The following is a 25,323-nucleotide window of genomic DNA, read 5'->3' on the forward strand; positions in this document are numbered from 1 at the left end:
ACATCGTCATCATTTATGGAGTTTTTTCCATATACCAGGCAGACACTGAGGCTGTAGTAATCTTCCCATGAGACCCAGTGACATGCATAGCTAGACGAGCAGCTCCATTCTGGGAAGTAAAACAAAACAAAAAACTAAGTTAGACAGGAGAGTCAGTTTCTGAGCTCTGAAAGCCAGGCAGAGGACTTTGGACATCCTGATAGCTAATCGGGCGTCATAGTAACTTCTGGAGCAGGGGAGTGATACCATAAACATAGCAAGTGCTTACGGAAGAGAGACTTCCATACAGGCTAGAGACATCTGGGGACCGGGTAAGATGAGGAAAGTCAAGACACTAGCTAAGGTTACAGTTTTATAAAATCCTGGCATAGCAATGAGGAGGTGGATGATGATACTTATAACATATTAGTAGCTGAATTAACATAATTAAGGGGGTGATGGTTCAGATTCAGGTTGTGTCCTGTGGCCTCATCATCATGGCTGTAGAAGGAGAAATTTGGAATAGAGCAAAGGGATGTATTTTGGGTTAGACCTGGAGTCCAGCCAGCTCTGGAAGCGTTCGTCCTTCAGAGTGGGTGTGACCCTTACCTTCTGTAACATTTGACAGGGAGAGCAACCTTTGTGAGTGGGCGGGACTCTTGTGGCTTAGATGTAGACAGTCAGCTCTTCACATGACCACGTGTTCTAGTTCTTCTGTGTCCTCTTGTATCTAGACTCCTGCTTTGTACTTCCTAGGTATTTATTAGCTCATTTTTGACTTCCGTGAAGACAGAGGGAAGCAAATCCTTTTGTTCTTATAGAAACCAGTTTGGCTGCAGTTTGGCGTAAAATCAGGTACACTAAGTGTTCTTAAGAGCTTGGTTCCTTTTTTTCTCCTGAAATCAGTTAGGCAGCCACATGTATTTATTGATCTCCTTCTAAGAGGCAAGTTCTATGCTTGTGCCCGTTATGAAGTGGTGAGCAAAATCACGTGGTCTCTGCCCTCATGGAGTCTGTAGGCTCTTGTGAGTAGCCAATGTATTTCAAGTAATGAATTTAATTATAAATGATTGGTGTGCTGAGTGCTATGAAGAGAATTTAGGGAGCTAAGGGAATGTACCGTGGCGGACCACAACCAGCCAGAGGCAGAGACTCCGTCAGGGGAAAACGTACATGCAGCCCTTGCCTTGAGAAGCATATAGTCTATTTAAAATAAAATGCACCATTCTGAAATATTTCTATTGAATGATTTAAGTCAAAAGTGAATATTTAGATGTTTCATCATAAAATGAGGCTGGAGTAGATGGAGCTATAAAGTTTGGAATCGCTAAGCTGTGTGATGAGACGGGGACGGGCATCCTCCAGGGAGGAAAACCAAACCACAAATTAGCCGAGTCCATAAGTCATTGTGTCACAAGGACACGTAGATGCATGGGCCATAGATTGAGCCCGTATCCGATGAAATTGTTTGACCCCGAAGTAAAGGATACATCAGTTAGAGTAAACAACGGCAAGGATTTTCATCTACAGATGAGCGTTTCAGAACAAGCTGTACAAACAGGGCTTTGGGAAGGGCACCAGGGTTCAAACAAGGAGGGGTTAATTCATAAACACTGGCAGCCTCATTAGTGGGATTGTATGTCTTAGATGTTGAAAAACAACATTGGCGAGCCAGGATAACTTAGATTCCCCCCCCCCCTCAGTATTTACCCATGAGTCCACTGTGGCCACTCTATGTATACTGTTATCTCAAGAATTGAGAACTAGCCCCCAGATCTTAATAAAAAAGAAATGGGATGATCAGTGATGGGGAGGTATAAGGTTGGATCTGAACGAAATGTTATTGAAGGCATATATTATATTTAATATTTTCTTTAATGGTACTGAAGAAGGCATTCCCTTGAGGAAATAAATGTCTTTTGCAGATGATACCATAAAGAACACTAAAACACAAATTAGAAAAGCATATACAGACCTCAAGAAATTTCACTTCATGGTGGATAAAAGAACGAAGTTCATCTTGGAAAAATGCAGACTAATAGTAACAGTCCATTTGGGAAAGAATAATCTACAACACAGATACTCAGCCAGTGAGTGGGCGAGTTCTAGCCAGAATCCCGAGTGAAGGGGTGAGAAAACAATCCCTTGCAATATGATACTGTAGAAAAACAAACTAGCGCTGTTTGACCTGGTGTGTACACTGCCAGCTCTGGTTTACGAAGTACGAGCAAAAGCCCTTAACGTCTAACACTTAAACACACCGATAATCCTCAATATGTATCTGTTGGCATTGCCATTACTTGATATTTGTAAACATGGACATCAAAGAAATTGTTTCAGCTGTTGTACAATATGAAGGAAATACCCCAGTTAACTAGTACTGAGGTGGAGTGAAAAGAAAATAGGGGCTTTTCTTTTTTGGAAGAAAATTATCTAAAAAATTGTCTGAATATTTCATGGTAGAGTGATGACTAAATAGAGACAAAATATCATATGTAAACCTGTTTCCCTTCTCCTGCCTGATCAAGGGAGGACCTAATGAAAATTAATGAAACCAAGAAATAAAGAAAGGAAGAGAAAGGATGTCTAAGGATGGTTTATAAACTGACCATAAATTTAAAAAACCACAAAACCATTTATAATGGCTTGTAAAATTAGCAAACCCTAAATGACCAGAAGTTTCTTGGAGTTCTGGAAATATCTTTGACTATATGTCTAGTGTCTCCACCAAAAAAAATGAGAAATAGTTTATTCAATTAGAATGTAAAAAATACACCAAGCACTAAATCGCTTCACAAAATTGCATGAGCTGATGATCGATTACATAGTAAGTGTATCAGGACTGTCACCGTGTATTAAGGTTATTATTAAGAACAGTTTTGATTTTACTGATGCTGTGCAAGAGTCTTGGTTACTCGACGGTAATGGCTTTATTGAATCCTAGGTAAGATGGTATTTCAGTAACAGGATTTAAATTTGAGGTAATAGACTTATTGTTAAAGAGTTAGAGTCTTTTCCAAATTCCAGACACCATTTTAAAGGTTTCTATTTAAGGGAGGGAGTCTATAAGGAGGATACTGGGAGCTCCTATAAAAAATTATTTGGAAGTATACAGAGGAGAGAGTCGGTCACAAACTATAAAAATAAAAGCCGGTTATTGAGCTGTACCTGGCAAATCAATTGACTGTGAGATTCTCCTTAATACAGTCCTTTACTGGACACTGCAGTCTGATTCTCAATCAGGTTCAGTTTAACTAACATTTTATGAGAGTCCTTCATGAGCCAGGCTAAACTTTAGAGCTATAAAATGATCAGAATGTGGTCAGCGTCCTCACAAAGAGGTAATCACGAGACAGATAGGTAAGGACATTGGAAGAGATCAGGGCAGCGTGCAATGTGAGAGCCAAATAAGGAATCCTTCTCCCAGGGTGTGGATGTCTAGAGGTGAGGATATGGCACTCAGGGAAGAGTTGATGCTAGTTGGAAGAGATGCTGCTTCAGTTCAGTTCAGACAAAACTGTCTATGAGTTTTCATCTCACGAAGAACAATCATAGAACAAAGATAGTTTATCATGTTAAGAGCAAATACTAAACTTTTTTTTTTTTTTTTTTTTTTGCGGTACGCGGGCCTCTCATTGTTGTGGCCTCTCCTGTTGCGGAGCACAGGCTCCGGACGCGCAGGCTCAGCGGCCATGGCTCATGGGCCCAGCCGCTCCGCAGCATGTGGGATCCTCCCGGAACCGGGGCACGAACCCGTGTCCCCTGCATCGGCAGGCGTACTCTCAACCACCGCGCCACCAGGGAAGCCCTAAAATTTTTAAAAAAATATTTCCATCTTCTAATCTGATCAGTAAAACAAACGGTATATATAGTTTTGGAGCTAAAATAGGGGCTCGGTTCTTATTCAAACAGATTCTTCTAAGACATAAAATTCTTGGAAGGTGCTCAGACTCGTGCCAAAGAATATTGTTCAAAATCAGATTAAATTTACCGTACTCTTATCTCCGAAGAAAGCGATAGATTGGGTGCTTCAAGTACAGTGCTAATAAAGAAATATGTCAGCAGCCAGTCTGCCTATTCTTTTAGAAGTAATTCCATAGAATTTAATCGGAGCCTATAGATCAGGTGCATTTCCATTTGCATATGCTTCCTCTACCCAGTCAATGCAGTCTGCAGTTTGCTTATGCAGAAACTGTTTCCACTTCCTTCCATCTGATTTGGTAGCAATTCTAGACATCCACAAAAGTTACATAATGATTATAGCCGCTGAACCCTTGAATTGCTTAGGAATAGGTATTTGAAATTTATTTTGCCTCCAGATTGTCTTAAAAATCCATTCTATCAGAAATTTATTTTTTAAGTTCTTGAGTCCTCCCTGACTGGTAACACATTCAGAAGAAATGATGTCTGGGTTTTTGTACAGTGATTCCATGTGTGAGGGTGATTCCCAGAACCTTCGTGGTAAGAGAACCCTTTGATAATCACTTAGTTAAATCCTTTCATTTTATCTCTGAGGACAGCTGAGGCCCAATGAAGCCAAATGGGCTTCTCACATGCAAGCAGCAAGATTCTGTGATGCCAGGGTAGAGGGCCTTTTGGAGGTCAGCATCCCTGACATCCTAAACTTTAATGTACAAACAGATCTCTTAGGGATCTTGTTGAAATACAGATTCTTATTCAGTAGTTATGGATGGGGGCCTGAGATTCTACGTGTCTCCTATCAAGCTTCCAGGAGATGCTGGTGCTATTGGTCCTTGGACCCCACTTTGAATAATAATAAGGCTTTTACGCTAAGAAAATCCATCTAAGTGAAAGTAAACAGTAGTGAAAGGAGAGTTCTGGTTCGGTTATAGCTGATAATTCCAAAAAGGATTGGCATACCTTAAGCAGATCTAATGTTACTGCACCAGATATTCTATTGATATATCATCTTATGATAGAGATAATGCTAGTTTCCTAGGAAACATCATCTCAGGATTTGTACGAATTAGAAAATTGATTGGGTAAGATTTTTGATCCCCTTCATCTAGTTGTCCTGTGACCAGTGATCTCAAAAGTGTCATCCTAGATGCATAAATGGCAATCTTCTAGTAAATGCGTTTCTTCTCTTAAGGGACTCATGATCTCTCAGCTATTTGTTAATTTCATGATCCTTAAATAATACGTGCATTTCTTACCTCCAATGGTTCTCTCTCCCTCTCTCTCTTCTCACACACACACATACCATATTCACATATCTTATACCATGTTCTTTGTATGAAACAAGTGGATTATTGTGTGATCAAATTAAGAATGTAAATTTTTAAGATGAAATGGTCATTATAGAATATACTTAGGTCTGAAATTACCTACTTAATTATAGCGTATGTCTATATGGATTTATATAGTCCTGGTTCAGAAACAAATATACAAATAAAAAGCCCATGTAGTGCTTCCCTGGTGGTGCAGTGGTTGAGAGTCCGCCTGCCGATGCAGGGGACACGGGTTCGTGCCCCGGTCCGGGAAGATCCCACATGCCGCGGAGCAGCTGGGCCCTTGAGCCATGGCCGCTGAGCCTGCGCGTCCGGAGCCAGTGCTCCGCAACAGCAGAGGCCACAGCAGTGACAGGCCCGCGTACCGCAAAAGCAAACAAACAAACCCATGTACTTCAAAACTTTTTATGTCAAATAAGTTATATGGAAAACAAGTTTCCGTATATTTTTCTTAAATTACCTGTGAAGGCACTCTTATTGAAGCATGCAGAATGACATCTTCATGAGAAATGACCCAACCTCACAGGCTATAGTTCTTATTTCTGTATTTCTCTAGGCAGATCTTCCTCTACTCATTGAAGCAAAAATATTATAAATGAAAATAACCAGTTCATTTAAAAAAATATATTTTGAAGAATTGAAAAAACTGTATCAATACAAGATGTTTGTTGTTAAGCTTGTGGCCTCTCCCATTGCGGAGCACAGGCTCCGGACGCGCAGGCTCAGCGGCCATGGCTCACGGGCCCAGCCGCTCCGCGGCATGTGGGATCTTCCCAGACCGGGGCACGAACCCGTGTCCCCTGCATCGGCAGGCGGACTCTCAACCACTGCGCCACCAGGGAAGCCCCCGATATTATTTTTAATGATCATAATTATACTTTGTTTACTCAAGTACTTATAGGGCTGAAAATCTAGAACTGCTAGTATTTATTCTTACAAGCCATTCTTCATGAAATAGGTGAAGCAGATGTACCAAATCACTTGAGAACATTTTTTGGCGCTGAATTTGGCTTTAAGGGAAATGAAAAAAAATCAACCTTATATTAGCAAAAATGAATCGTTTTATTCACATCTCTTTGATGCCAAAAAGATGGTGTTTATTTTTATTTACTCTGGAGGAGAAAGGGTTGTAAGTAAATCATGAGGTGTGTGCATGATGGTTATGGCCTAGATGAACTATTACTAATAATCATGGCTGTGGTTGTGGGGCACCTGTAAGAGGTATATTTGCGTCCTGGAACTTTTTGATGAATTAGAGTATGATACTGGGTAAAATGAATCCATTCTGAAATGCTTTAGTTACTGGAGTGACAGCAACAAAAAGAGCAGTTGTAAAGGACTTCCATATTTAGGCACGGCCCCATCACAAGGCTTTAAGAACAGTATTCTACCAGGATTCTGGAATTTTGATAGGCAAATGTATACGAGTGAGTAAAATGTAGATTTTATACAGTTTCAAAACAATTTACCCTAAAAGCAAAATGACATTTATTAAATACCTCAGTAGAGGAATAACTGTTTAAATTTTAGAAGTGTATTTGCCTTTGACTTGAGATAATTGGATGAAGTGAAATTTGTACTAATAAAAATCTGCCTCTTCCGTTCACCATTAAAAATAAGACCTAATTTGTAATATCTTTAAAACAAAAAGAGATGTAGTTTTTCTTGTCAGTAATCACTAGAGTGTGAAAGTGCTTGACTTCTATTGTAGTTTGTTGATTTCACTTATCAAGATACCTATGAAATGAAGTACAAAATGGTGTCTACAAAAGAAAAAGCTCAGAATCATTTAAACAATAGAAGATGGTGGACGGAACCTTATAAGCTCTTACGGAAACCGGTGTTTTAACACAGTGAGTCAGTTGGTCAGTGACAACTTCAGAAATGCCCAAGGGAAAATGACTTAGCTGCCCAGAACTTGCCACTTCTTTTCAACTTTTCAACCTCACTCTAGTTAAGTTTCAGTTAACTGATCTTATGAAGACTGAAGCAAACAACAGAAATATATACCCCACAGTTTTCATGGGACATGGTTTTCTAAATGTTTTGTCTTCTCCTTTCTTTTACGTTGTTCAGCTGCCAGGTCATTTGTAGGAGCCTCCATGTTCCATAGGAGGAAATTGCCAGTCTGAAAGTTCAGTGTCTTTAGCGTTCGATTGCTTATTACATTTTTACCCTCTAGGTGCCAACCTGGATTCACTGGAGCGAGATGTACTGAGAATGTGCCCATGAAAGTCCAAACCCAAGAAAGTATGTTAAAATAATCTGAAATTTGCTTTCTCCCCCAAACTACAGCAACAATCACTACCGCTTGGTGGTTTTACAACTCAGTTGTGACTGATTCCTTTTGTTCTAATTATGGTTTAACCACTCAGGGCATAAACCCATTCAATGAGACCTTGTTTAACTGTGTCTCAACACAGACCCCAATGGTCATCAGTTTTATAAAAGAATGACCCATCAGGATGGTCGGTGATGCTGGTGATCGTGGCGGGCCAGCCAACCAGAACTCCTTTCCTTCCAACGTTTTGGACCAATGCTGTCAAATAGAAAACCTAGTTAAAGGAAACATCTGCTTTCACTTCAAGTGACTCCCTTTGAGAGAATGCGGTCACTTAAAATGCTGGGATCTTTCTATCATTTCTGTCCAAATTTTTAACCCTTTGGGGGAAATGCCAGAGTCTAAAAGCCACGATTAGGACAAAGACTCAGTTCCTGAGGGTGAACTCACCAAGTTCAATCAAATGTCACTGAAGGAGCTTCTTTCTAGCATATATTCACCTCTTCTCTTTTTCTCTGTTTTTTCTACCATTGTTTTTTTTTGTTTCTTCTCTCAGGTGCCCAAATGAGTTTACTGGTGATCGCTGCCAAAACTACGTAATGGCCAGCTTCTACAGTACGTCCACTCCCTTTCTGTCTCTGCCTGAATAGGAGCATGCTCAGTCGGTGCTGCTTTCTTGTTGCTGCATCTTCCCTCAGATTTCACCTAGCGCTAGATGTGTTTTACCAGGTCTAACATTGACTGCCTCTGCCTGTCGCATGAGAACATTAACAAAAGCGATTGTATTACTTCCTCTGTTCATGACTAGTTGGCTCCGAGATGCTCATAGGTGTGTGAGGCTCCGATGTTTCTGAAATTGATCTTGAATGATGTGATACAAAATGATAGTCTGTATCACACAGTGCGATGATAATAAAGGCATTTAAAAGTCTCACTTTTATTGATAAAATAAAATCATTCCACTGGACAGTCCATCTTCTTTATAAAATGACCCCATCCTGAAAAGGATGTTCGCTAAGTTGTAACCAGTACACACTTGAAATGATGGTAAGTTCATTTCGGTTCAGAATGTGTTATTTCTAACAAATAAACAATAAAAAGAGTGCAGATGTTTCTCTTCATTAACCAAACAGTTTGCATTTAAGTTTAAAAAAAGCACTGAGTAGGAAAATTAAAAACAAACAAACATCTTACAGCAAAGGAAATAGCCAGGCTTCTATTGACCTTGTTTGTTTAGGAAAAAAGTGATTTGGGTCTAAATGATTTTTAGATGAATTGTTAAATCATTTATCTATGTTATTCTAGTTTCAGTAATAATTTTAGGAAAATTGTTTGTTTTAAAATATTTATTAGTTACCTTGAAATATCACAGTTCACTGCTAGATATATATTTTTTAATGAGAACTGGGAAATTTTGATCGATTTCTGTGGCTTCATGAAGTCTTGGACATCATTCCTAAAGGACCCAATTCACATTGTATATAAATTGCACGGATAACTAAACTATGTATTTCTCCTGCTTTTGTGAATAAGGACTGTAGCTTTTAATTCTGGAGCTTTCAAAGCATTATATTTAAAATGGATTCCATATTGTTATCCATTTAGATCAAAGGTTGACAAATTTTTTTCTGTAAAGGATCAGATGGTACATACTTCTGTGTTTGCAGACCATACCGTCAGTGTCGTAACCACAGAAAACTTGGCCACTGTAGCACAGAAGCAGTCATAAACAATGCATGAACTCATAAGCATGGCTGTGTACTATTGAAACTTTATTTACAAAAGCATCATAATGGATTTGTCAACCTCTGATTCAGATTGTCAATTTCTCACCCCAAGAAATATTTCACATAGCGTATTAGGGTATAAGTTCATGTAACACAAGAAACAGTGATAGCAATTGGTCATTTGGGGGCTCTGAAAGAATGAGATTTGACTCTTACTTGTATACATGCAAAGAATAAGATTCTGTTCCTTATGTTAACAGACATGGAAGAATAAAGAAATTTCATATGCATTATGGGGCGATTAGGCCCATACTAGTCAAACTATTTTTTTTTTTTTTTTTTTTTAGTGAGGTGGTACTTACTTATTATGTATTTACAAAGGCTACAGGTCAAAAATTATGTTACAGACCATTCATTTTATGTTGTGAAAAATTGGTAAATTGGCATTGCTAAATTTTCAAACACGGTCTCCCCTTTATTCAGAATCTTTAAAATGCCTTTAGTGGACAGAATTGTTCTCTCTACAGCTGTAGAATATTGTTACAAAGGTAGATAAGATGGAAAGTAAAAACAGAAAGTAAAAGTAGAATTTTACTTAATACAGTAATTTCCTTTTAGAAATGTGTTTGTATTCAAATGACATAGATTTAGCAAATCCATGTGACTGTGTAAATTCAATACATTTATATTTTAGAATTTAATGAAAATTCTGAACATGTGCATTGTACTTAAAATTTTGGAATACCATTGTGCACTGAAAGCAATGTTGAAGTACCAGATAGAGAAAAGCATTAGAAAATGAAGATATTCCCCCCAAATGATAATGCAGTGAGATCTGATGGTAATAACCCGAAAAAATGTTCTCAGCTTCTCTTTTAGACCATTTTCTCTTTCGTAAGATATAATTTTAAAATAGCTACTGTGTATTTAACCTGAGTGTGATTCCTTGAATAAATTCTTTAGTAAGCTTTCAGTGGCACTTTTGGAAGATGTCCAGGAAAGCAGCATTCATTTTTAACCTGATTTAACAAAGATTGATAGGAAGCACATTTATAAACAAAATCTGTAGTGACTATGCATCAGCGCTGCCTCACGTCTGGAAAAGCAAGAGCCTTCAATCAGAAGCTGCTTTCCAAAATCGTCTTGCCCAGAGTTAATTTTCTAACTTCCATGTCTTAAATTCTCAATGTTTATTTCTGCAGACCTTCACATAGAAGGTAGGGAAATAAATGTTTGCTGCTCTGGGAACTTTATGTTCAAGTAACAATGAAGGCTACACAAAAACTAAAAAGTGTTGCCACCATGGTAATGTTTAAAATTTACTTATTGGTGTTCATAAAGTTTGAAATGCATAACATACATTTTAAAAGAAAAGATATTCCCCAGCTTCAAAGAGAAACATTGTTCAACTTACCCAACCACATTTTCAGTTGAAGAATCACATCCTAAAAGAATGTACAATTTTTTAAATGCTTATTAACACATAACTTACATTATTAGGATTTAATACAGTTTGTCTGGTCAGGGTGTCCTATGGGACATTTATTGATTTATAAAAACTGATTTAAAATATAAAAGAGAGGAACACATGTATATTTTATAGAGTGTTCTTGAAGGAAGCCATTTTCCTTGAAATAAAACATATTTATAATACTTTCTAGGAAGATATTGTCAAGGTTAGTCAGCTTCAAATTTCACCCTTCTTGACACTGAATTCCTACTTGAAAGGATTGTGTTCATCATTGTGTGTGTGTGTGTGTGTGAGAGAGAGAGTGCGTGTGTGTGTGTGTGTGTGTGTGTATAGAGAGATAGACAATCGATAATCAATTTATAGACGTTATAGAAAGAAAGCACTCACAGCTTCAATAGTTACAGGCAGTATGGAGCAAACAGGTCATGTATAAACTAACATTTAATAGGAAGTAATTATAGAATAGCCCAAATTATAGACTATTATAAAAGAGTACAATTTTAGAACTTGTAGGCATATTCTCAGAATGAGTAAACTTAGCCTTAAAAGTATTTTTGAACCATAGGTTACTAGTGCCTAAATTATTTGTGTTGACTTTTCTAAATGTTTTAAAAACTCTCTGAAGTTATTCATTTCTTTATCAAACATGTGTATCTTGCTGAAAGCAGAATAAAGACACACTCAACCTATGACAAAATTATCATTAACTCCAGCTGAGCGTTAGTGAGATTTCACTGTGTGTGTTTTTGTGAATGCATCAATACTTGCTCATGGCATGTGGAAACTTGGAAGGAAGGAGAGAGTTTCCTATTACATTTCGAAGGGCTCAGTGGCAATATGGGTTGGTATATGTGAAAAAAAAAAAATCTACATTTGTAAAGGTAAGTCGAAAATTAGAAGTCAGGTGCTAAATTGCTCCTATTTAGAAATGACATTGACAGGACCCCTCTAGAAACCTCAGAGGGGCAGAAAGTCAAGAGGACACCTACCTCTTTGAGATTATTTGCATAAGGAGACCCAAGATGTTAAGGAACAAAATCCTGAATGTCTTCAGATTTAACAGAAATTATAATTGCATGTATGGACAATTTCAGTTTTTAAAAAAGTTGTTTTCTTGTTCTTTTCTCTAATGCAATTGAAAATTTAAATTAACCTACAGGTTAATCAGTTTTCTTCAAACTATTCTAAAAATCCTAAAACAAAGGATTAGCGAGTCCATATTTAATAGTTTCTGAAGACTCTTAGATTTAAATTAATTTTTGATATTGCTTACTGCACAGCAGGAAATCACATGTAGAAAAGGAAACTAAATTGTTTACAGTAACCTTCGTGTTTTTGAGTCACTAATTTAATTTGAAAAATGGAGTGGCCAGGCAGAAGTTCAATAGGAAACATAGGATATGTAATAAGCCTAAGCCAACATTAGATTAAATAGAAAAGATAGAAAGTAACGACCTCTTCAGAAAATGAAACGTGTGTGTGTCTCCTACTTTTCTTGACTCACAATGAAAGAAATGTAGCCACCAATAGTAAAGATAGATTCGAGGAGCATTTGCTGTGGGACTAGTGTGACCGATGCATGCCTCTGCTTGTTTCCTTGTTAGGGCTTCGAGCCAGAAGAGATTCCAATTTTAAGTACCAATTTCCCTTTGAATTACTGAAATTGGAGCTGCCTGATATGAATGACTTCCCATGAAATGAAATTAGAGTTAGGCTCACAGACTTACCTATAAAACTGTAAATGCAGTAATATGTATGCATGAGCATGCTACTAATTTCATTGAAGACTTAACCAAGCTTTCTATGCAACTAATATAGACAATTAGCAGTGTTCACGTAGGCATGGAATCATGATTCTCTTCTCTGGAAAGAGTTTCTGTAGTTATCTCTTGATTTTAACCCTTAAATTATTACTGACGTAGGAGGAAAAGGCAAGAGATGGAGAGGGTTCTAGGGAGAAAAACTGAGTCACTTTCTCACGTAAATGCGTAAGGAAATTTATGATCAGTTCTTCGGAAAATGAATTTTGGTATCTTGATGTTCCGAAGTTTATATGGAGGAAACAAATGCGGGGGGTAATGTCAGTTTGTCAAATTGAATGTTGCACAGAGGCAAGAGAAATTCGTTTGGATTGGAAAAAGTTGTTAATTTTGCTGTGAACATTGTGCAACCAAAGTAACCCTACATCCTCTGGCTTTAAATCTATGAAAAATGTAGGTGATTTGCCTGAGTACCCTGGACTCAAGGCAAACGGAACTCTCTGTTATATAAAGTGCCTCTTTATCATTGTTACTAGATGCACTATCTATATATCTAGATCATCTATATATATAGATATAGATTTTTTATATCTAGGAAACTTCATTTCCTTAAGAGGTGGCAAGTTTCTTTTTTTAAATCTAAATTCTTGAAATATCCCAGGAGCTATCAGAGTTTTGAGGGCCGTGAAATTAATCAGAAGTAAACCTACATCCATGCAGTAAGTGGCCCAAAGTAAATCTCCAGATATGTCTGTTCCCCACGCTGTTGAACCCCTCTGCTGTTGGCAGACATACTTCATGTCTCCTTTATTCCACAGGGTCACCCTGTGAGGCATTTATCAATATCAGAAGCATTTTGTCAACAAGAAATTAACTTGTCCAAAGTCACTGAACAGGTAAATGGCAGAGAAAGGACCTGAAACGAGGATGACTCCAAACATACTTAACCTCCTCCTTTCCCTTCTCTATATGAGGGGCTTTGTTCACGTCCAAACTGATGCTTCTGTAAGAGAAATACCCCTCTACCACATGTTTTCAAACTTAACAGATGCCTTGTCATATTTGGGGGACTGTCCTGGTACATCTCTAATCAGTGACCAAGGGAAGAAAGATAGACCACAGAACCCCTCTGTTTTTATCCTGCCCCTCCTTCCCACCTGCCTCTCCACCACCCACGCACAAATAAGGAAATCCTGAAGGGCCGCACATGATGAAATTTGGTTAACAACTTTTTGTTTCAAGAATGGAATGGGTCCTTTCCAGAGGTTTTTGGTTTTTTCTGTTTGTTTGTTTGTTTTGGTTTTTCGGCCCCATTTCGTCACTTGAGCCTGTGCAGGTTCTGCTGGTCCTGCAATCCCGGTCCCTCGTCAGTCAGGTCTGCCAGGACTGTGGGCTGTGAGCACACAACTTTGAGTCCCTTTCCCTGGGCAGCCCTGCAGCTCCCCTGGGTGCCTGTGCCCTTCAGCTGTCATCTGGGCATCGGAGCTAAGCACTGGGAAGTGATCATCTAATTGGCTCTTCGTGATTTGAAGAAGTAGTAAATTAAATTTAACTAAAGAACCCAGGAATTGCATCCTCCCCCCGCCTCTTTTTTCAACCAATTGAAAAAGTGAGGCATTCAGAGCTGTCCTATGCCACACAGGAATTATATGGAAAACTGGAAGCAGGCTCCAGTGCCCCAGTGCCCCGTCTGGCTTTTTGAGCAGAAATGTTTGCTCCTTGTCATGTAAGTGGTGGAGAGAGTAGAAGGTTTGGAGAAAAGGAAATAGTTTTAAAAAAATAACTAAAGCAACAAGAAATATTAGAGCATAGCTATATAAATCCATTGTGATGAAATTTTCCAACCAAATTACTTGGCTTCACCTCCTAGCTCTGCCACTGTGTGTCTTTGGGCAAAACAATTTCACCTCCCTGGAACTTCAAGTCTGCCTTTTGAAAAGAGAAGAATGAAATAATGCCAAATGCTGTCTCTGATGATAAATACAGTATTCTATTCCCAAATAATGAAATAGCATAGAGAAGAGTTCAGCCGTACAACTTCTCCCTCAGTAAGGTCTTTTAAGGGTTAATAAAGACACAGTGTGCTGGTATTTGCGCACCTCTTAAAAGAGAAGTTCCCTCTGTGGACTCATGGGGGCGTACCTGAGCACTGCTTCCTTAACCATCCGCCGTTTGTCTGTTCAGTGTGCACGCACAGAGCCATAATAGTCGTGTGTAATGTGTTTTGGAGTGCAGTGTATTGCTCTTTTCTGAAACTTTTTCCCTTTCTTTCTTTTTTTTTTGTCAACTTTCTGCATTGGCAGAGCATCTTGGGATTGAATTTATGGGTATGGACCAATCATCATTCCTTTTAGCCTGCAGAATTTAGAGCCTATGAGCTGAAACCCTTTTTTTTTTCCCCCTGTCTATTCTTCCCTTTCAGTTCCTAACTAATTTCCTTTCTCTTCAGAAGGGATCATACAGCTATAACAGTGATTTCTTTGCCTTCAATCTATGGTTAGTTTACCAACATGGTACTGAGTGCACCAGCTTTTAGATTCCCAGTTTTCACTTAGAGTTTAAAATCACCTTACCTGCTGCAAATTCACATATATCCCATGTTCTCTGACCCACTGGTTGATCTGGCCATGCTGTTATTTCCGAGCTGGGGTACGTTGGAGTGGTTTACAAGGCTGTAGGAAGAACCAAACCAGAAGCCTGAGAACAGAAGAAGCTTTACATACATCAGCGTAAGAACGCTCCACGTTTTAGGCTGATGGGAGCTTGACATACAATGTAAAAATCATCTATTAATATAGTAACATCTTAATCTGCAACATATTATATGCATAGACTTGGATTACTCTGGTTTTCTGGAGATACTCAAGCACTGCTCCAGTCGATTTCATTATGTCATGAACAGAAAACAGAATGAAATAGCCTTGTGCTATTTTAGTTGGAAATTCTAGTACTAACAGAATTAAACTTGAGTCACTATATCCCAACAAGTAATCAAATAGACATTTTCACACTGCAAATGTAAAATATCTCCTATGAGCATGTGAATTGGGGGCAGACTTCTTTGGAAAGCCTTCACCCTAAAGAGTTGGGAGAAAAGGCCAGTCTTGGGAGGAAGGGGAAGCCATTCTATTCTTCCAGAGGCTCCACAGTGCAGGCCCCCAGGAATGTGACCATTGGTCAATAAAGCCATGTCCTGATTACAGGAATATCTGGTCCCCAACCAGCTGGTGTCAGTGACATCATGCGGTGAGAGCATCTTATAGCTGTTGCTTTCATTTCAATGATAACATCACAGTCTACACCTAATGTACTTCCCATAATTTGTGGAAAATCAGGTTGTTACAAGCTCTATCCATTCCAGGGATAGAAACTCAATTAATTGCTCATTGCCCCCAAAAATATTCCAAGAGAAAACTATTCATTTGATGGGAATAGCCCCACATTCATGTGAGTGGTCCTTTGCACATCAGAGAACGTCACCCAAGAGTAAGGAACACAAGAGGTCCCACCAACATCCCGCAGGGGGCAGGTGGTCTACACGAGGGGAGTTATCTATTCAGGTTACTTTCCTTGGGATAAAAATTATCCCACTTCGAAATAGACTTATTGGCCTTACCTGAAAGGAAGAAAAAAATACCACCATCACCTCCCCTCTTCTCCCTAACAGCATCTTTCCTGCTTTATCACTTTAGGGTATAATTATTAAATTTAATATTTCTCTTCCCAAACAATGAAGTAGGGTGATGGATATTTCAGATGTATAACCTCCCTCAGTAAGATCTGAAGGGTTAGTAAAGGCACACTGATGTGGTACCCACACCAGGGGTTACCTTGGTAAGCTTAAGGTTTGACCTCTTAAGGGCAAACCTTCCAGAGGTTCCAAAGTCCCCAGCCAGCCAGAACATTCCATCCTTAAGGAAAATCCGACTTTAAAGGTCAATTAAAATTGAGACAGCCAAGGCTTCTGTCTCTTGGCCTAGCCAGATCAGTCTGAAAAACATGCTTGATCTGGTTCATTCGATGCATCCAGCCAAACCATAAGGACTCAGAAGTGTTGCAACTCATTAAGAAGGCAGATCCGCCAACGAGCCTGATGGATTCTTTTTTTCAACGCTGCCTCTAATCTGTTCTTGTCCTATTGACCCTGTCACACTAGGAAAAAAATAAGGGGGGGGAAGGGTTTTTTAAAAACCTCATTGTTTATATTATTGTTCATCAGGTATTTCTCTTTGAACACATTTATTTTGCGAGGGTCACCTGATCTAGTAAACCACTGGAAAATCAGAAACTTAGATGAAAAACATTTAACGCAAACATGCTGATGTGAATACAGAACCCTGATCCACATCTGTGTTCTAGGGGCCTTGGTTTTAATTAGCTCGTTTAGCACTTTTCTTTTGCCCTTTGGCCTTTACTGGGCTGCCTTTCTATTTCCATGATTGATTTTCCTGGAAAAACTGTGTCTTCTGACATAACCTAGGAAGAATGGGCAAGTCATCATATACGATTTGTTCACAAACCCAAATTAGTCTATTTTATAATTAACCACCACCAAAAAACTTGCCAAAGAGGCCGTGAGAGGCACGATGCCTTTCCCCCTATGGCCCTTGGCTAGGTCCTCTTTTTGCAGTGTGCAGAAGCAATTTCCCAGGTTTCTCTAAAGATAGAAATGGGAAGATGGCAATGCTGCCAAGTGCTTGCCATTTGGAAAGAAGAAAACAATAGAGTAAGCGAAAGAGGTATAGTAGGGTCTTCATTTTCTAGGCAATGACACTTTCACACTTCTGGTTTGTAACCAGTTCATCACAACCAAAGGATCCCTGCTCCGTGTCCTGCATCCCTGGAGAAGGACCAGTGGGGCGATGCCTTTGCTGCTTAGACTTAGTGCTGAAAACTGATCCGGGTGCCCGGTCCAGGCGGAGGCCCCAGGGGCATCAGCTCACAGATTAACACCTTATGAAATTGAATTCCCTGTCCTGTGTCTATGTGGGAGGGGAGGTAGGAGGCAGCAGACACTCGCAATTAACATACAAGCATCCACGTGCCACGTCCTCATTTGACTTTTGCGGCACAAAACTACGTGACACCGCTCTATGTCTCCTGGTCCGTTGTCGCCCCGCAATGCATCAGCTGCACCAGCTGCTTTGCTTTCTAATTGTGGCTTCCACGTGACCGCCAGTCTAGGTTAGGAGTTATGCTGTATGGGATAACCCTTCCAAATCTGCATCCACCTTTCCTCCCACCCCAGCACTTCCTCCCTCTGGTTTTCTTTTATGTATTTATTTTTCCTCCCTTAGTACCAGGCATGCTGTGCCAGGGACTTCAGATTGCTCCTTCACTTCTTAACCTTGTTTTCCCTCCTACCTGGCTTCCTCCCTCTCTCCGTCATTCTGTCAGCCCGTCTGTCCTGTCCGTTTGTTTCTTTTCCACTTCCAACACTTTTGGTTTGTTTTTGTATAATCTCTGCAGCATTCTGGTCTCTTACTTCTTTCTCTTCCTCCTGTTAATAATAATCAGTGCTCTTATTAATTTGATTTGACAATGTTCCTGACCTGTTAACTGGAATTTGATTACCATGGGCTTGGCTTGTAGGAAATGTTTTGTCTAATGATAAAGTCTACTGTATTACAGAAATTACATTGCACTTTTTCATTTCAAGAAGACTTCCAGCGACTTGCCCTCTCTCAGCAGAGAAAAAAAGTGTGGTTGCTGAGACAGAGAATGTAAACTGAAAATGTTCCATAAGGCCCCATGTTGATGTCCAGATAAGAGACCTTCATCGGTAAAATATTCCCCAGTTCTTGACCAGCTTGTTAATCAGAAGAGCAAATACAGCTCACCCCGCTTATTATGCATCAGTCGAGTTCTCTTTCTCATTGAACTCGTGAATCTCTCCCAATAATACGTGTGATTGGACTGGTTGGAAGCTTAGCTCCTAAGAGGATCAGGTTCACCATTAAATCAGCCAATATTGTTAAGAACCTGACCTACCATAGTCTAAGCAAGTTAGCCCCACAAAACCCAACTGGCAAATAGAAAGCCTTCCATGAAGCAGAAACTGGTTGCATTGGGGGGTACAGCAGTACCTTCACCTGAAAGTTCTAAGCATCCCATCTCCTTAGTGCAACCGACATTAGCTAATTGGCCAAGTTGGTCAATGCAGGAGAGTACAATCTGTTTCAAATCATGTATCATTTTGTGCCAGTGGTTTTGTAGTGCCATAAACTAGGTCTCTAAGTACAACTGGTGAAGTAATAATAATTGTTCCTCAAAGGACAAATCTTCATCATGGCCCAGGACGGGACGATCCCACCCATCGTATGGGGTTTCTCTGATACAGTGCCCTGCTATACTCCCTGTCATGGTGCTTACGTCTGCATTCTACTGTTAAGTCATAGGGATCCTGCATCAGTTTTGTTGCTAACTACAAGTCAAGCTCATGTTTGCAAATGTCTTTGATTTTCTCTTTTTTTTTTTTAAGTTAGAAGTGGCTCTTTGTAAAGACCACAGGAATGGGAAATAGCTGGGAAATCCAAAGAGGCTCAGGGTGAGGGAGGGGCGGGGGCTGGGAGGATGGGAAGAAGGAAAGAAGGAGACAGAGGGTCCCAGTGGCGCCAATGCCGGCTCCTTTTACTGGTGTTGATTCCTGTTGTCTTTGCAAGAGATTTTAAAAAAAATAAAATCGACAGTTTTAACCAAATCATTATTTTATAATTAATGTTTATGATGTGCCAGTTTAGTACACATATATCTATAACTTATCATTAAAGTAACTGAATAGTATCATTTTTTAAATTATAAATGGCCCCCAACGGGCTTTGCCATTTTATGCTCAAACTGTAGTGCAGAGTATGCTGCACCTTAAGTACGTCTGCAAGAGGAATGAAGTGTCCCGTGTGTATTTCTTGTGAACATGGACAATACAGCATGCCAACTGTTCAGCTGTAAGTCCCGGCGAGGGTCAGGGACGCTTGCTGACGTCTGCTCTCGTCCCTTTCCAGAAGCGGAGGAGCTCTACCAGAAGAGGGTGCTCACCATCACCGGCATCTGCATCGCGCTGCTTGTGGTCGGCATCATGTGTGTGGTGGCCTACTGCAAAACCAAGTAAACGCCCTCCTCACCCCCTCCCCTTAGCGCACAGACAGCCTGGCCGGCAAGCTCCACTGCCTAGTCTTGAGAAAAGGGGGTGGGCGCCACAGAGGGACTTGCTCCTTATTTTTTTCCTCCTGAGTAATCCATTTTGAGGACCTTTCCTAATCACGTACATTAGAAAGCTTTGCCTATTTGTGTGAAAGTGTTCAGAAGACTTCTGATAATTGACCGCAGTCCCACGACCGAAGAAAGGGTGGGAGGGACAGGGTTGTACAGGGACACACGCAGGTGTCTGTGGGGGAGGAGCGTGTCATCTCACTGCTGAGGACACGTCCAACTGTACTCAGACTTAGCGGATAAAGGGAGCATTTGGTGCTGTTTGAAATGCAGGGGTTTTTAAAAAATATGATCGTGATGAATTTTCAATTCCATCTAATTAGGTGACCGGTTCCAATGCTCCCAAAGTGAGAGATGTACAAAAGGAATCTCACAAGAGGAGAATTAAGCAAAACTCGCTTTGAAAGAATAAAAGAGAAACATGAAAACAGATTTGTGTTTGCCTTGTTGGTCCTTTAAGCTGGGTTCATGTTAACAAATACAATTACCGTTTGACATGAATTCTTTTCATTTTTCTCTCATACGTAGAACTCCTGCTTCAAGGCTGAAAAAATGTTATTAACAGTTTTGTTTTATTTTGTCACTTCATCATATAAAATCTTGAGCCAAAACTAGTCATGGGACTAATATTACGATCCAAGTTGAGGAACAAAGACAATATGCTCTTATGGTATAAAAGTAAGGGCATGGATGGCATTTTCTTAATGTCCCAGGATTCAGTGTGTTGCCAGAACTGAGCAAGCGATAGAGATAAACAAGCCCTCACGGAATCCCCCTTAGGAGTCGTCTTATATTCAATCTGAATACGTGAATATTCACTCCCTAGTTACAGAGAAAAGTGGTAATAGAGTAGGATCATATTATAATTGTGCCAAAATCTACCGGCAAAATAAGTACGTATCTTCACTCACGTACAGTTCTATACATACACACGCTACGTGTGATGCACAGATTCAACACTAACTGCATTTTCTTGAAAGACACACAGACCGGCAAAACTATAAATGAAATCAACCTTGTCAGTTGCATAGCATGACTTGTTACCTAAGACAAATGACCATCCCTAAGACTTAGGCAAAGATGGATTGATTAGGAAAGTTGGGGTATTAGCCACCTCTCAACTTGACTTGTCTTCTTTTTTTTTTCTTTATCTCTCAGCAGTCCAGTTCAATTTCTGTAAGAATCCCATGCAGCTTCTTAAATCTACTTGCTAAGCATAGATGATTCCCCTCCTTAGAGGAAGTGGCACTGCCTCCCTCCTCCGCCCTCCTTCCCAAGCCACTGCCTTGAGTTGTGTGTTGATAGAAGAAAGAATTGACTGTACTGAAAAATGTAAATAATAGAAAAAATAAACGCTCCTTTTTTCCTATCCAGGAAGCAACGGAAAAAGCTTCACGACCGGCTTCGGCAGAGTCTTCGCTCTGAACGAAACAACATGGTGAACATAGCCAACGGGCCCCATCACCCCAATCCACCCCCCGAGAACGTGCAGCTGGTGAATGTATGTTGACTCTGGCCAGTGGAAAAGCTCAGCATCTCTCCTCTGTTCAGGCACCTTGAAGTTTATTTTCTAAAGCTCTTAGGCTCTTAGCTGCTGCCATTAATCACCAGGGCTTCCAGGAATCCAAGGTTTCGCCAAGAGAAAATAACGGGAACATTTTTTTAAGTGGATTTGGTGACTGTAAAACAAGCACGTTTCCTCTTATAAAGTGTTCATTAAGGGATCGGAATAATCATGTTGGGTTTGTTCTGTAGGGAAACCGTAACCAGAAGAAAGAACAGGAAAAAAAAAAAAAAGAAAGAAAAATAATAAAATTCATGATACAAGAATCAGAAGGAAATGTTTTATTTTTTTTTTTATACTTTGGAAATGAAGGCTGCTTCAGTCTGTAACTGATTAGCCCTGATAACTGAACTAAAGGCTCTAGAGTCATTTATTTTTTTATTAGACTCATTTGTCCGGTGCCTGATGATTTACTGATTCTGATTAACAAAGGGAGACATTAGGGCATGAAAAGGTCAAGGCCATTACCAACCTTGCTTCTCAGTAGCCAAACTAAAAGAATTTAATACTTTCCAACTCTTTCTACATGATGCCAAACCGTCCAGAGGAAATATATCCTTCATCATTCGAAGATCTATTTTTTAAATTTATGGAGCATTCAGCTTTTAAATATAATGAAGTCATCAAATATTAGATTCTGAGAGTCTTTACATAGCTTTTTTTTTTTTTTTTTTACAGATAAGGGCCAGGGCAGAGCTGGACTCAGCTCTCCTGGCTTCTGGAGTTCTACCTTCCTACTCCGCCATCATTCTTCCTGTTTTCTCCATTCCCCTCTGATGTCTGGCTTTTTATAGGCAAAGCTGGAAGATTATATTGCAGTACCATTTTCTATCCTATAGTCAAAGATGGGTTTTGTGTGGAGCAAATATATCAGAGACCCAAGTTCAGGGTTGCTGGAGGTTCAACCACCAGCAAGTCTTGTAGGAAAGACCTACAGGAGACTGTTAGGTGCTGATAAATTAACATATTGGCTGCTTTCCTCCCCCTACCAGTATGTTCATTGGAATGTTCTGCACAGTTGCTAAATTCATTCACTACTGACACACCTATAATCTGTCACTTTATATAATACATAGGAGGCAGAATGACTGCCTGGATTCCAATTATGGCTCAAGCTATGTTACTGTGAGCTTTGACTTTTCTAAACCCTGTTTCTTCATCATAAAAATAATACCTACTTCAAAAAGTTCTTGCGAGCATTAAAAAGATAATCCGTATAAAACACTTAGCCCAGTGGCATCTAGTGAATGTTGTATCATTTTTAAACATGATTTTCCTTAGATTCACTGAGCTTACATTGCCTTCCAAGGCGCAAGAGTCATTTGGTACGCAGACTAAAAATAGGTCGTTACATATGACAGTGCCATCTTTCTTTTCCTTAAAGCAAAGATCCACATGGAATAACCTTTCCATGGTTAAGAGAACCAGCCATAATTTCAAGCATAATTCAAGTTGCAGTTTTGGTTTTTTTTTTGGTTTCCATGAATATATCAGGTTCTTTTAGAGCCCATAACCCATCAGATTATAAACTGCCCTATTTCATCTAAGACTATTCCTATCCGTGTCTTTACCCGTTATTTAACTCAATTCGGTGTAAATACTAACAGTGTTTAAAAGACAATTTAAAGATGTCCCTCTCTCACTAATAAAAGGCGGTGATAGCTACTGTGATTTGGTGGTGAAAATAAAGTAGAATCTACTTGCACTCAATATAAGGCCCTCTATTATGGTTTGTCAAGATGTGTAACCTTGACAACTGCTGTTAAGTCTTTCAAATCTCTCAGTAGCCCTGTTAGTCTTACCACTGACAAGTTAAAAATTTCAACGATATCATTAGGGCACCACGGGCACTGAGAAATTAAAAGAGAGAGATAGATTCAAAACAGAGTTTTTTTTCATTCTTCTAGTGACTTGAAATTTGAAACGAGACAAACCATCTCTGTTCTTTTGTTGCACTCAAATATCTGTTCGTCGTTTTTGATTTGCAAGAACTATTACAAAAATAAGTATTGGGCAGACTTTTGTATTGAATTCTAGTCATGTTATCAGTTGGAAACGAAAGAGAATAGGTCTGTTTCTGATAAAACGTAGTTGTGACTGTAGGACCTACACTGCACGCGTATCCGAAGAGCAATCCCTCAACTCCATTTACCTAATTTAAAGACCACAGTAGCTGGGATAGGTTTTGTCATCTGGCCACTGGAAACTGGAATTTATTACGAAGCATGTGTATTAGAAGTAGAGATTTTTGTGTGTGTGCATGTGACATTGTTAGCATTTTGACTTCCCTAAATCTTCAAGTTGTGTCTCTTTGTTTATCCAGCAATACGTATCTAAAAATGTCATCTCCAGCGAGCATATTGTCGAGAGAGAGGCGGAGACGTCTTTTTCCACCAGTCACTACACTTCGACAGCTCATCACTCCACTACTGTCACCCAGACTCCCAGTCACAGGTATGAGAATAAAAAATCGCAAGGCATTTCTCTAAGAACTAATCTTTACACATTGTCTTTTGCTCTCACTGCCTACAAAAGGGACAGGAGGTACTTATGAGGCAGTGAGGTAAAGTAGAGTGTATGGCTTGGGACAGAAACCGACTTTGGACGTCAAACTGGCTCTGCCGCTTAACTGCTGTTTGAATTTGAGCCTCAATTTTTCCGTTAGCAGAGTAAGGGGAAATGACACCTACCTTATAGGATCGTTGTTCCTTATTTTAGAGATCGTCTTTTCTCATGCCTGACCATTCACAGAGTTACTACACTGGGAAGAGTTTGTCTTAGAGGCCGTACAATACTTAGAAGTTGACTTCTTCCAGTGGTTGGATTGCCCTGGGATATGCACATGAGAACTGGCTAAAGAGCTGAACCCTAAATTCTCAAATGCTCTGGTGATATCTGAATGCGTCCTACCAAGGGTAGCACTACACTTCCAAATGAAGCCCATGAGACAGGTGTTTCCTTAATCTAAGCCACTCAAGAACAGAGAGACTCTAAGAATACTTAGTACGAAATGGCATTTGGTACATGTGTGTTGAATGGGGAACGCATGAATAAAGTGTATCCTTGCAAAGCCAGTCTAAATCAAGATCCTGTCGGTAGCAAGCAACTTTATAAACAATTCTATTCTGAGACAAGTACTATCGTAGTGAACTACTGATGCACCAGTCATTCGCAAGACTTGTCAGATCACTTCCTTTCATTTCCATGTGTGCCTATAATTAAAAATCTCTCTCTCTCTTTGCCTCTCACATTTCCTCTGTAGCTGGAGCAACGGACACACTGAAAGCATCATTTCAGAAAGCCACTCTGTCATCGTGATGTCATCTGTAGAAAACAGTAGGCACAGCAGCCCTACTGGGGGCCCAAGAGGACGTCTTAATGGCTTGGGAGGCCCTCGCGAGTGTAACAGCTTCCTCAGGCATGCCAGAGAAACCCCTGACTCCTACCGAGATTCTCCTCATAGTGAAAGGTAAAACCGAAGGGCAAAGCTACTACAGAGGAGAGAGCACCCCAGTAAGAGAATCCCCGTGAGCACCTGCGGTCCCACCTGAGGAACCCACTCTAATGAGAATAAGGGGCGGCAGCTGCCTGGTCTAGGAGTGCTTCTGGTTGACGAAGCCATCTTTGGGTTTGACTGAACCCACTGCTCGCGAGCTTCTCGCATCATCCCCGTGGCTGACAGGCAACAGACTTCTAAAGAGCTGGAATGATTCGATGTGGAAGGTGCAGCAAACTTGGAGTTCCTAGCTCTGACCTTAGGCTCAGACCCTCGGGGCGGCGGGGGGTGGGGGATGTCTCCGTTTCCTCAACTGTACCTTGAAAGCAGAATGCTGGCCTCAGTGATCGATCAGGACCCTTCTAGAATTCTAAGTGGCCAGTTATCCAAACTCTGGTCGAGCTGGACTCCCGGTCGCACGCATTAACTCTTCCTTACCTTCCAGCCTCACTTAAGTCAAATCAAGGGCTGTGTCATTGCTGACGGCTGTAGGGACGGCTCGCATCCCTCCAGATAGTATCCCTTTATGGCATTCCAACAAGGGATGACTCAATAAGTGTCTCGTATGCTTCACCTCGCGGTCT

At 40.1% G+C, this 25,323-nt stretch overlaps 1 protein-coding gene across 17 annotated transcripts in view; it reads left to right on the forward strand.

Annotated features, from left to right (window-relative positions):
- Nucleotides 1-25,323, forward strand: part of NRG1 (neuregulin 1) — a 1,021,360-nt gene that overhangs the window by 989,659 nt on the left and 6,378 nt on the right. For 5 of the 17 annotated variants that reach the window (XM_073798674.1, XM_033848757.2, XM_033848756.2 and 2 more), the window contains 6 exons: nt 8,069-8,127; nt 14,774-14,797; nt 19,472-19,574; nt 21,054-21,180; nt 23,567-23,697; nt 24,506-24,712. In XM_073798674.1, coding sequence (XP_073654775.1) covers nt 8,069-8,127; nt 14,774-14,797; nt 19,472-19,574; nt 21,054-21,180; nt 23,567-23,697; nt 24,506-24,712 — 651 coding nt within the window. Of the gene's footprint in view, nt 1-7,413; nt 7,482-8,068; nt 8,447-14,773; nt 14,798-18,233; nt 18,253-19,471; nt 19,575-21,053; nt 21,181-23,566; nt 23,698-24,505; nt 24,713-25,323 lie in introns of those variants that run through there. The other 12 variants (XM_019921525.3, XM_033848759.2, XM_073798673.1 and 9 more) reach the window with 7 other exon arrangements.

Source organism: Tursiops truncatus, chromosome 21, assembly GCF_011762595.2.
Source record: "Tursiops truncatus isolate mTurTru1 chromosome 21, mTurTru1.mat.Y, whole genome shotgun sequence".
Lineage (NCBI taxonomy): Eukaryota > Metazoa > Chordata > Mammalia > Artiodactyla > Delphinidae > Tursiops > Tursiops truncatus.